This window comes from Dipodomys spectabilis, unplaced genomic scaffold, assembly GCF_019054845.1.
Source record: "Dipodomys spectabilis isolate Male_0828 unplaced genomic scaffold, ASM1905484v1 ptg000628l, whole genome shotgun sequence".
In the NCBI taxonomy this organism is placed as follows: domain Eukaryota; kingdom Metazoa; phylum Chordata; class Mammalia; order Rodentia; family Heteromyidae; genus Dipodomys; species Dipodomys spectabilis.
The window spans coordinates 906,196-918,814 of record NW_024871305.1 but is presented as its reverse complement, the minus strand read 5'-3'; the positions used below and the strand labels follow the sequence as shown (position 1 = coordinate 918,814).

Here is a 12,619-nt window from a genome sequence, read left to right as displayed (position 1 = left end):
GGGACTCCGGGGCTCCCAGGCTACTTCAGAAGCAAAAGATGCCCGAGGTTAAGTGGCCCTGCAGCTGGCGGTGCTGGGAGCCGTCTCGTAGGCAGCTTCAAGCATGAGCTTCAGCCTTGACACAGATGTGAAGAGGTGCTGGGGGGCGGGCCAGGTGTATGGGCTCAAGTCTGGGATACCATCCATTTGGGAGGCAGAGATCAGGAAGCCAGCCAGGCCCCCTCCTCCCAAAACAAATGGCAAGACCCCATCCCAACAAACATATTGAATATGGAGATTCACATCTGTAATCTTAGCTACAAAAAAAAAATGCACAGGTAAGAGGATTGCAGTCTGAGGCAAATCCTGGGCAAAAGCAGAAGACTCTATTTAAACAAAAAAGCAAAAAGGGATGTGGGAGCTTGGCTTATGTGGTAAAAGCATTAGGCTAGCAAGCATCAGGCTGAGTTCAAACTCCAGTCCTGCCAAAAGAAAAAGAAAAATCTCCACAACTTCATGAGTGAGAATCCACCGAAGGCAGCTGTCAGGATTACATTTTAGGAAGGCAATGAGGCAGCCTGGCCAGCCCAGCACCTGCTGCCCCATGGTCCTGCCCCTTAGTGATGGCTGGGTGGAAGTAACTCCAATGACCATGCCAGACTCATCTTGTGCAAGAACCCATTACTTGGGCTCATCCCTACCACCTGACTACAGTGGCTCAGAGCAAGCCACCATGTCCATGCTGCCAAAATCATTGATCACACCTCCCCCCCTCATAGCAGGTGTGGCGGTACACACCTGTAATCTCAGCACTCGGGAGGCTGAGGCAGGAGGACAGAGAGTTGGAGTCCAACTTTGTAGCTGGGCTACAAAGTAGTTCAAGGCCAATCTGGGTTACAAACAGACCTGTTTCAAAAATAAAGAAAAACTTCACTGTACACACAGCTAAGCAGAGATCAGGAGCCACTTGGCACCCTGGGCTTCCCAGGCCCGGGGCAGGTATACCATTGTCACGGCAACATCATTCTAGTGAATTACAGCCACACACGCTCTCAGATTAATTCTTCCCATCATCTCCACAAGAAGAACCCTCTTTCCAAACCATCAGCTGACAAACATTGACAACAAAATCTTTTCCAAGGAAATGCAATGCTTTTATTGTTCCACCTGCAGATTCCATCTCCAAGACGCAGATGCCCCACATCCTTAACACTGGCTGGAAACGTCACGGTCTGATGAATTCTCCAACAAGCTTCCAGGGGAGAAAGCTCTTTACCAGGGCTAGAAAACCTAAGCAGTCTCTGTGTTGATCCTATGCTGAAAGGAGGGACAAACTGCCCACAGCTGCCCCAATCAGCCCTTCTGGCTGAGTCTGCCAAGGGGAGAAGCTGCAAGGACATCCTACCACACCACAGAACTTTACACATGACTGGCACCAGATCTACGAGTCTAGGCTGTCCTAGAACTCTAGATCCTACCTCACCATCCAGAGTGCTGGAGTCACAGGCATGCACCACCACACCCAGCCTGACAGTTTTTACACAAAGTTGCTGGTACTTATTTCACATCAACAATGTTCTCATCCATGCAACAAGAAGAGGAATTTGAGTCATCTGTGCTGAATCCTTTGCTGCCATACAGTATCTTCAAGCATAGTTTTCACATCTTTGAACACATGATTTAGGAGTGAAAGAACTTCAGAACTTCAGCAGGAACACCTTCCAGGTGTATGTCTCAGCTGGAGATGCTATGGGCAAGGTTGCAGGCCCAAGAGTTTAAAAGCACATAGGCCACCTCACCACTGACAGAACACCCACATAGCTCTACCAGTCCCCACTGCCAACCAAGTTCCCAGCTTTCACATCACAGTACTGTATTATTACTATGTATCACAATATTATATCCCAGCATTGGCATCACAGTAGTAACCTCTTGAGTTTTAATTCTGCACCTTCTGCCATGTTTGCATAGGGACATGACACTAGGAGCGTGGCCCTTGAGGACTACGGGCTTCCTAAGATCTGAACTAAAGCCATCTCACAGTAGGTCCAAAACTAACCTGTACAGTGGGGGGCTGCACCCACCCATTTGTCTTCACACCAATAAAAGCATTCACTATGTAATGCACAAGGCCACTACAGAGGCCAAAAGTGAGCTTCTAAATTACTATTTAACAGATACAATACATTGGATCACACACATAATGTGTCCATATTTTTAACTACAATTCCATAAATACTTGATGTTTACATCCATGACATCAGGGGAATGCAGTAGGACGACATAGAAAAGTGTATGAAAATCAGACAGAACAAGCTCTGAGGGCTGGATGTCACACTGGGAAGTCGCTACCTATCCACAATAATCAAAAGCTGACTGAGGGTTACCTGATGCAGACCAAATCTAGGAACAAAGACAGCACTGTAGAGGAGCAGGGTGAGACATGGTAACCTACAGCACAGGCTGGGGGCTGGTTCATAGGACCAAGAGGAGGACAGACTTCTCATACCCTGGAAGGTTCCACTTATGTCATCTGGACAAGTCCTCTCTTTAAAACACAACCATAAATAAAGCTGCTCAGAAACATAATGCACACAGCACACGCGGTCCTCTGGGCCCTCAGGGAAGGGTGGCATCTCCACACACCCACCACAGCCGCTGCCTTGGCGCCATATACGCGTCCACGCTGAGGCCCTCTGCTTTGCAATGGTCTTCCTAGTGAACATCTGAGAACCCCACAGTCGCCTACCAGGAGAAAATAAGTAACTCCCTTAAAAAGCAACAGCAGCAGCGGTAGGCGCCACCAGGTGACATGGGGTGAGATTGCTGGGGCTCTTATGAAGACGACAACATGATGACACACACCGTGGATAGACGTGAGTCACACCACTGCTGGGCAGTGGGAGGCAAAGCCACACTGAGGCCCCTCCCCCAGCTCCCCGCCCGGGCGGCTGGCACTGTGCTCTGTGCCACACCTGTGGCCCAAGAGCTTTTCACAGCACTCTCAAAGTCTGCTTTGCAAATGAGGAATCAGTGTGCCAGATAATCAGCAATGAAAGAAAATACAGCACAGAAGTTATATGTGTTTCTCCAAACGTGGGAACACTGCAGGCTCCCAGCGCAGGCTCAGGCCATGCAGGACAAGGCCTGCTTACGTAAGGATCGGTGGAGCAGGTTTGCGCCCCATACCCACAGCCATTCGGGCATGTACTGTGCAAAGAGAAACTGAAAATGAGAGAGAAAAAAAAGCTGAAGGTTAGAGTCCAAAGCCATCAACACTCATGCACATGATTTATCAGACAAATAGCTGCAACCTTACTAAGGACAAGGGAGAAAGCCAGCCCCTGGTTTGTATGGAACAACTTTTGCAGAAGACACGATCCTATAATCATTGCGGAACAAGCAGATGTGATCAACTTAAGTTGTTACTATCTCTCCTTCCCTTCTCCCCCCGTCCCCCCCACCCCCCGCACACCACACACACACACACACACACACACGCGCACACACACACACACACACACACACACACACGTGCATGCGCACATCCTGTCTAGAATGATGTGTGTGGTTGCCAATGCCATCTTTATCTCACATGGGATGAACAGTTACTAACAGGTTAGTAGTCCACGAAGAGCCGACTTCGGGGGACAGGCTGGAACATACTTAAAGGAGAACTAAGAAACTCTAGTACTTGAAAAGGTGGCTGGGGACATGAGGAAGGGGCTCAGGGAACCAGGAGGGGTCTCGACCCATCCCAGCCAGAGATGGCAGTGTCTGGAAACACGTCTGGCTGTCACACTGGGTGTTGCTGGTTCCTAATGACACAGGGATGTCGCACAACAGATTGATAATATTGGAAATAATTTGAGTAAAATAAAAATGATATTGAAAAGGTGGAAATGGAACAGTTCTGTGGGGGGAATCTACCTCAGGAATCAAATGAGCTTCATAAACACTCAGGAGAACACTCTAAGGAGCTCATCCGTGCACACAAGGTTTGCGACTAGAACACTGGTGCATATAAATTACACAGTACTAGAGGCTGAGGTTGGAAGGACCAAAGTTTGAGGTGAGCCTAAGCAGAAAAAAAAAAAAAGAAAAAAGAAAAAGAAAGGGAGGGAGGGAAGAAACCTCCAAGTATTAAAAAAGTCTGAATTAGTGCACAGCTAGTTTCTATGCTAGATAATAAAGCACAAATTACTGAATGAACCACAAACCAGTTGTTATAAATCACTGAGTTCTCTCCCTAATACTCAGAATCATAATTTTAAATATTTAACTATTTAAATATTTAACAAAGCCAAGATTCTCTTAACAGACCTAGGTCTTTGTCATGTCTGAACAACAAATTTTAAACAACAAACTTTGCTGCCTGAACAAATGAGTCCAAGAATACAGAGACACTCTGGAGGTCATGGTCATGTGAGGGAGATGTGCACTATCTTGGGGTCTCAGGCTTTTCACCTTGAGGTTCACTTGGAGGTCACCCTTCGAGTAGTGCTGGAGTCTTCACTATGGAGTTCCCGCCCAGCCTTCTCACTCCGGCCCCCACCCTCTCCCACTAAGGCAGTGTGTGTGTTCCATCTGTAGCTGTCAGACAGGCTGAGAGCATCTTCATGTTGTAAGCTGAGACTGTGAGTACAGTCAGCATGCACAGTCCTCCCCTCTCCACCCTGGCCCGTGTGTCACTGAGCAAGCTTAGAAGCCACCCTACCTGAATGGAGTGGGACCAGTATCCCGTGGTCCTCTTCGAAATCCCCAGAGTAGAAACTGCATGATGTGCGTATACCTTAGGTGAAGGCACCAGCCAGGGGCATCGGTGCAGAAAGCTGCCAGGTGTAGCCACGTTGGTGGCTACGTAGAAAGGAATTAGACTCTGTACAAAGATTCCTTTAGAAGCATACTCATACTGCAAGGCTCTGCTGAAGTGGTCTAAGTAAGCCTGGAAGAAAGAGGAGGAGGCAGCTCTTAAGAGGAAACATGGAAGCAAGTGTGGAGGGAGAGAAGACTTGCTTATTATCATTCCAGAAAAAAATACAGCCTAAGCAAACAGGAGCTGCTGGAAAAGAGCTCATGGCTGTAAATAAACGGCCTGTCGTTTGAGGATTTCATTTTCTGGGAAGGAAAAACTGACCTTCGATGCAGAAAACGCAGCCAGCTGTGGAGTAGGTTTACAGCAAGAGCCAGACGAGATGGTAACGATGGCGCCCCTCTTCCTCTCCACCATTCCTGGCAACACCATGTGGACCAGCAAACTAGCAGCAGCAATGTTGACATTTATGATGTCCCAGAGCTTGTCCTCTGAGACCTGAGCAAAATACTGCGGGTAGGGGTAGGACACGCCCACGTCATTTACCAAGATGCCAACGTCCCTGTCTTTCAGGGCTTCTCGAATGGGAACATAGATCTCTCGTCCTCGGCTGAAGTCTGCCACTATAACATCAGTTTCTACTTTGTAGGTGTCGGCTATATCCTTGGCAACAGTCTGCACCTTCTCTTTGTTCCCACTAATGAGGATAATGTTGAGACCTTGGCTCGCTAATTCTTCTGCATAGGCTTTTCCGATTCCATCTGCTGCACCTGAAATGCAAGCCAAGAAACCTGAGCGTGCTTGTTCCAAGGGACCTTCACAAGAAACCTCCTTCCCCACAGCCAGTTCAACAGAGACGACTGCACCCCAGGGAGTGCACATTCCACCCCCACAGGGCAAGGGCATGCTGAATGAGGGATGCAAAGGCTGCGCGCCAGACACCCCAGCGCTCCACAGTCAGACAGGGCTGTTTGACACCCAGCACAAGGGCAAGAGATGAAGTAGGAGTTTGTTTCCAAACTTCCATCTGGCTTGTATGAGCACCAGGAGGTGCTTTTCTGGGACACTGTGATGGAAATTCAAAAATCAAAAAGGGAATGTGAGGGACAGGAAGTGCGACTGCCTCAGGCTGAGATGAGGCGGTGGAAGGCAGCACGCTGCCCGGAGCCAAGGTCTTTTGAAGAGGAGGGCAGGCGGGGATAGGCACTCTTAACCACCTGTTCACGGGAAAACATCGCAGCAAACACAACAGCTCCTTGACTACAGCTTCCCGCTTAAAATACGAAAGAACACAAAATCTGGTTACCACTGACGACAGCCCATCTTCCGTACTGCTTCATCAGGTCTGCCCTGCTGCCCAGGCGTGGGATGAAGTGCAGCCTGACCAGGCTGTAGAAGTCACAGATGACGGTGATGCTTTTCCTGGCTGTGTACCAGGCTCCCACCAATGCCAGGGCTTCCATGTAGCAATTGCAAGACCTGGCAATTTCTCTGTACAAGAGGTAGAAGCTGTCCACAGCAGCCATGGTACCCTGCAGGGACAGGAAAAAGGTGTTTAAGGACCACGCAGGACACATATCCTGATGCCTGCATTCAGGTAACAGTGACCCCTCCAAGGCCTGCGGCCTGTGCACCCTGCCAGCTGATGATCTGCTCAGTTAATACCTGGGTCTCCACAAGTTCCTTTCTCCCCAGGAGACTCATCAATACAATTACCACATTCCCAGATTCCTCCTAAAATTCTGATGCTAATACTATGTGTTGTGGGGAAAGAAGTAAGCACAATGTGCTGAACTCTTTTTTTTTTTTTTTAATTCCTGTTCCTGCAGAGTAAGATGACAGACTCAAAAGACACAGGCTCAATTCATAGAGAGTTGTCAGCAAGTACAGAGGCCTCCATAGCCACGGGCACGGTGGAGGAGGCAGAGGCTGTGTGGGGCAAGGCCCTAGCCTAATGACCTTAGCATCCTCCTAGACAAAACCAAGCTTGCACAGAAAAGCATTCTGTACAAGGGTAAGGTGGCCAAATCTGTTAGTGTTTGGGAGGCTGAGGCAGGAGGATGGTGATTTAGAGGCCAGCATGGGCTATCCATGCACTGACACTCTGTCTTGGCAAAACAACCTAAAGCAAATAAACAAAGAGTGAAGAGGCAGACACTTAACCAGATGATGAAAACATCATGTGACTGGTGGGTATACATGTGCTGGCCATCGGAGGTCGGCTGGAGATGCTGACCAAGGAGATGCATGACCTACAGGCGAAGTCAGAGGCCACAGTGCCTGAGTGGTTATCATTATGAGAGCCATATCCAACGGCCAAAACACTGACTTCTTGTAAGAAAAAGCGTTAGGGCCGGGGATGCACTGCTCACACCTGTTAATTTCAGTTACTCATATCTCAGTCCAAGGCTGGCCCAAGTGAAAGAAACTGGCCTAGCAAGCTCTAGGCCATGAGTTCAATCCCAGTAGCCCCTGCCCCACACACACAGGAAAGAAAAAGTATTAAAACTTCAAGCTCTATGTTAAACCATCCTAAATGAGCTGGTCCTGAAATAGCTTTTTTAAAGCATGTGTTTCTTCATTATGACTAATCAAACTCCAGAATATATATAAAGCAAACACAAGTCAGACACAATGGTGCAAAACTGTAATCCCAGCACTCAAGAGGCTGAGACAGGAGGATGGGGAGTTCAAGACCAGCTTGGGTGGAAAAAGAAGGGAAGGGATTGAAGGGGAGGGGAAGAAAAATTACTTGTGTTAGGCCTTCTCAATTAAAGGGTAACAGAATGACAAGGCGGAGGAGCAGCTCAGGGGCAAAGCAAAGCATGTGCCTAGCATGGGCTAGATTCCCAAAGAAAGAAAAGGAAGAAAATGAGGACTTCAGACCACTGAGCACTTGGGATAGAAGCCTATTCTGGTGGTGTGGGTGTGTCCAGGGGGCTGGAACAGTACTTTCAATGAAGCTGCACGCCCCATGTACAGACCGTAGGCTGGTGTGGGCACACTTGTGGGCGGACCACGCACTGAGTGCAGTGCCCACTGTGCATGCGCAGCTCCAAGACAGAGGCCAGGGCTGCCTCTGGGGACCTCACACCACAGCTGTGGAGAGGAAACTCCTGCCCCTGGAGCCCAACTGTCTCAACAGCCGGAACATCTGGGGAGGAGTCAGACATCAAGGGCTCCCAAGCGTCCCGCTGCAGCTCTCTTACCTTCTCTCCGTGGGCCTGGACCTTCTGACCACTGACCACGTCCTCCGAAGGCCGAGCTGTGAACAAAAGCCAACAAGACACAGACTTCTTTCTTTTCCCTCACAGCACAGCTGGAAAGACATTACATAACATTAAGATTCAAGTTTTCCAGAGAAGACACAAAACTTCTCCTGCACCAGGGGCATAGATGGCCTTCATCTCAGAACGCGGCACGGGGCGCACCTGCCCAGTCCACCTGCCTGTCTCAGAATGAGTCACAGGAGGGGGTGCACCTGGCCACCCGCCTTTGTCTCAGAACAAGTTGGGGGGGGCTGGTCAGTCCACCCACTTTCACTTCAGAACAAGGCACCAGGGTGTGCCTGGCCTCCCGCCTTTGTCTCAGAACGAAGCACTGACCAGTCCACCAGGCTGCATCTCAGAATGAGGCACTGGGGTGCGTCTGGGCAGTCCACCAACCCCAGTGCCCCCTTCCTACACCTCTTCTCCCAGTAATGCGACCAAATGGACAGATGGACTGTTTGGAGGAAATTAACTTGGGGGGAATGGCAACAAAAACACCAGGGGCCTCAGGCAGGCAGCTGTGTTTCCCAAGACACCTCACCTGCCATCCCACCTCTCCCTGCTGGCATGCACGAAGCCCTGGGTTCCATTCCTCAGCACCACATACACAGAAAAAGCAGGAAGGCAGAGCGTAGCCTCGAACAGAGAGACTCAGGGACAGTGCCCAGGCTCTGAATTCAAGCCCCAGGATTGGCAAAAGAAGAAAGAAAGAAAGAAAGAAAGAAAGAAAGAAAGAAAGAAAGAAAGAAAGAAAGAAAGAAAGAAAGAAAGAAAGAAAGAAAGAAAGAAAGAAAGAAAGAAAGAAAGAAAGAAGGAAGGAAGGAAGGAAGGAAGGAAAGGAAGAAAGAGAGAGAGAAAGAAAGAGAGAAAGAAAGAAAGAAAGAGAGAAAGAGAAAAGAGACAAAGAAAGAAAGAAAGAAAGACAAAGAAAGAAAGAAAGAAAGAAAGGAAGCAAGCAAGCAAGCAAGCTAGGTAGCTGTGTGGAACTCATCTTCAGGGCAGGCAGGAGGGCACTGATTTGGGGAGGGACAGGTGAGGTGGGAGGGGCAGCCTGAGCCCTGGGCTGGGGTCTGATGGACAGCACGGACCTCGGCAGACCTCGCTGCATTTCCACATCTGCTCAGACCCCATTCAGAGAAGTTTCAGCAAATCACCCACACTGTCCTCCCAGTCCTGACCCTTCAATGCACCATGGAAAGTAATCTCCAGGAGAAGAAAGCCAGCCTTGCCCCAGAGCCATTACATTACATTCCAAGAATGCCCAGCCCCTCACCGAAACAGTCCTAACCCATCTCCCTGCTCAGTGACGGCCACACCCGGCCAGACACCACGCTGCACTAATCCTTTGGAAGTCTGATTATGTAAAGTAATCCCCACAAGTTCTTCTATTAGACCCTGTGGGGGGTGGGGGGGCAGGGGCAGCAAGGCCTCTGGCTCACTGACTGGACGGTCAGCTGAACAATCCAACCTGCATGCCAGTCAACACAGCATCGTGCATGGCAGAAGGGCATCTGTAGGTGTGACCAAGGACCCCTGCCCAGGAGGAAGTGCTTCTGCTCTTCCTCCTGGAACAGAGAGGAAGACCAAACATGGAGATGGAACCACAGAGGCAGAATGCAAGAGCATGTGATCTCATGGTACCCCCGCAACAGGGTGTGAAGATAGAGATGGGGTCACCAGACAAGGACTGACTGGTGCCTCTCGAAGCCAGCAAAGTAGACAAAGGATTCTCCTCCAGGAGGAGCCAGCCCTGTTGGGTGCCTTCAATTTAGCCCAGCAAGATGAATCTTAGCCTTTTGACCTTCAGAACCCTAAACCCTAAGGCTAAACTTGTGGGGGTCTTTTGTTTGGCAGTGCTGGGGCCTCACACTTGAAAGGCTGGTGTGCTACCACTTGAGCCACACCTCTACCCCCTTTCTACATTGGTTATTATTCTCAGAGGAGATGCTTGCTTTCTTCCCTGGGCTGCCCTGGGCTCCAATCCTCCGACTTGGGCTACCTAGAACTTCTAGAATGGGCAGCATGTACCACAGTACCCAACTACTGTCCGAGGATCACAGGTGGGTGAGCAGCACTGGGCCTAGCCATTGAAATGTCTCGTGAGCTATCTGCCTGTTTGGTAAAACCTGGACTCCCACATCTCCAGCTCCCACATAGCTCAGGAGCAGGAGTGTGAGCCAGCACACTCAGATTAAACGTGTGTGTGGTTATAAGTTGTTTCTGTGGTAATGGGAAAAGGGATAAACTGTCAGTCTGGCAGCTAGGATAGTAGAAAGGAAGCTGGAAATGTAGCCATGTTCCCAAAGCAAGAGCCATCAAGCAGAAGGCACTGGAGTCTCCTCAGAAGCAGGAGCGAGGAGCTGAGGTGCTTGCCTAGAGCCACGCCATGTGTAGCCCAGGTCTTTGGCAAGATTAATTCATTTAAATAATTAATTCCAGGGCCATGGATGATACTCAGTTCAGGCTGACAGAGGACAGGAACTGTATCTAAAGCAAACTTTTCTGATATTTGAAAAATATACTCAAGTGTGCAGAACCTACTATGGCAGCTGCCAGTCTAGTTAACCAACAATACCAGAGGCCAGGAGCCCCTGGGATCTGCCCTGACCAGGTCCCTCCCCTGCACAGGAGGAACTGCCCCCAAATTCTGAAGACCTCATGGCTTCTCTGATCCCCAAAGGGGCTGAAATTCTTTACACATTTATGTACTGTTGTTTAATCCATGAAATCTGTTCCCATCTGGTGCCTCTTTTCCCACAGTGTTGTCTTCTTTTTCCTCAGAGAATTGGAAGACTCTAGGGCCAAGGAGTGGCTCAGGTGGTAGAGCAAAGCCAAGTTCAGACCCCAGTACAATTTTTTTTAAATTCTTTAGCTTTTAGATGCAAGTTCTCTGCATATTCTGTGTCTCTTTCTGCAGCATTTGATGAATGTCTTAATTGTCTATGGAGAAAAATGTATCAGTGTTTCTCCTTGAAGGTTCATGATTGTTTTATTTCAGAAATACTACCTTAGCTCCAAGTCATGAAGCCATCTCCACAATATTTTCTAGAAACCTTACAGCTCTGCTATTCAGATATAAGTTCTTACCCTGGTGGGACTTTTGTAACGATGTGATATAATCTCATATATCTTGAATATTATTACTCCCCAACTCCTGGCACACTGCTACGCAAATAATATTTAATAAACAGACTAAAATACTCCTTTGAGTGAACCTCACTATTTGGGGGGGGACCTTGAACTCAGGGCCTGAGTGCTGCCCCCCCCCCCTCCCCGCGCGCTTTTTTGCTAATGGCTGGAGCTCTATCACTTGAGCCAGGGCCCAATTCTGAGTTTTGCTGGTTGAGAGAAGGAATCTTGCAGACTTTGCTGCCCAGGATGTTTTCCAACAATCCTCCACGTCTCCATCCCCTGAGTAGTTAGGATTGTAAGCACGAGCCACCGGCGCCCGGGAAGACCACGGTTCTCTTCCAACACCCAGTACCCATCAACACACAGGAGGCGTTAAAATAAGAAGGCGCCCCACGCCCGGGCCGACACCCAAGACAATGGAGCCACTGGGCTGCATTTAAACGGCGGCCTCCTCGGGGACCAGACGACCAGCGGCTGCCCACCGCACCGTGCAGGGGGAATAAGGCACTGACGCGGGACGGGCCTGGGGAGCCGGACACCGCGCACCACTCAGGCCGCGCGTGGGGGCCGTGCGCGAGGCTCCTCCGGCCTCCCGGGCCCCGCTCCCCCCGGGCCCCGCTCCCCCCGGGCCTCCGCTCCCCCCGGGCCCCGCTCCCCCGGGCCTCCGCTCCCCCCGGGCCCCGCTCCCCCCGGGCCTCCGCTCCCCCCGGGCCTCCGCTCCCCCCGGGCCCCGGGGTCCCCGCCCCCCCCCCGCCAGCCACGCGCTCCCCGGGCCCCGCGCCCCCCGGGCCCGCTCCCCCCCGCTCCCCGTGCCCCGCTCCCCGCTCCCCCCGCGCCCCGGGGTCTCCGCTCCTCCCGGGGTCCCCGCGCCCCCCGGGCCCGCTCCCCCCGCGCCCCGGGGTCTCCGCTCCCCCCGGGGTCCCCGGGCCCCGCGCCCCCCGGGCCCCGGGGTCTCCGCGCCCCCCGGGCCCGCTCCCCCCGCTCCCCGCTCCCCCCGCTCCCCGCGCCCCCCGGGCCCCGCTCCCCCCGCGCCCCGGGGTCTCCGCGCCCCCCGGGCCCCGCTCCCCCCGGGGTCCCCGCCCCCCCGCCGCCAGCCACGCGCCGCCCCCCCCCCCGCGCCCTCCTCCGGGAGCACCGCCATTCCCGACTGACTCCACGCCGGAGCCCCGCACCCACGGCCCCGCACCTACTCGAGCCGAGCCCTTCGGGACCGAGGAGGCGGAGGCCCCCGCGGAGGGGGCGCGGGGCGCTCGGGCGCGGGGCCGGCCGCAGAGGGCGAGGCCGCGCCCGGGGCGGGGCGGGGGGGGAACCCGCGAGGGACGGAGGACGCGCGGGGCGCGGTACCTGCAGGGAGCCGCTCCCGCCCGAGCCGCGCGGCCGCCGCCCGCGTCGCCGCCACCCCTGGGCTCCGCCCCACGTGTGGAGC

At 52.1% G+C, this 12,619-nt stretch overlaps 1 protein-coding gene across 3 annotated transcripts; it reads right to left on the bottom strand.

Annotated features, from left to right (window-relative positions):
* Positions 1–1,713: 1,713 nt before the first annotated feature.
* On the bottom strand, positions 1,714–12,581 carry Hsdl1 (hydroxysteroid dehydrogenase like 1). 3 transcript variants are annotated; one of them, XR_006146310.1, is made up of 7 exons: positions 12,538–12,560; positions 8,002–8,111; positions 6,099–6,324; positions 5,117–5,562; positions 4,697–4,924; positions 3,046–3,204; positions 1,714–1,726 (listed from the first exon to the last, which is right to left on the bottom strand). XR_006146310.1 is itself a non-coding variant. In XM_042671467.1 (6 exons), the coding sequence occupies exons 3-6, from the start codon at positions 6,316–6,318 to the stop codon at positions 3,106–3,108; spliced, it is 993 nt and encodes a 330-aa protein (XP_042527401.1). In that variant the 5' UTR covers positions 6,319–6,324; positions 8,002–8,057; positions 12,538–12,581; the 3' UTR covers positions 2,171–3,105. The 3 variants fall into 3 exon arrangements, 2 of the variants coding, with proteins under 2 accessions (XP_042527401.1, XP_042527400.1); XM_042671467.1 differs by lacking the exon at positions 1,714–1,726 and having other exon boundaries at positions 2,171–3,204; positions 8,002–8,057; positions 12,538–12,581; XM_042671466.1 differs by lacking the exon at positions 1,714–1,726 and having other exon boundaries at positions 2,171–3,204; positions 6,099–6,323; positions 12,538–12,554.
* Positions 12,582–12,619: the final 38 nt, after the last annotated feature.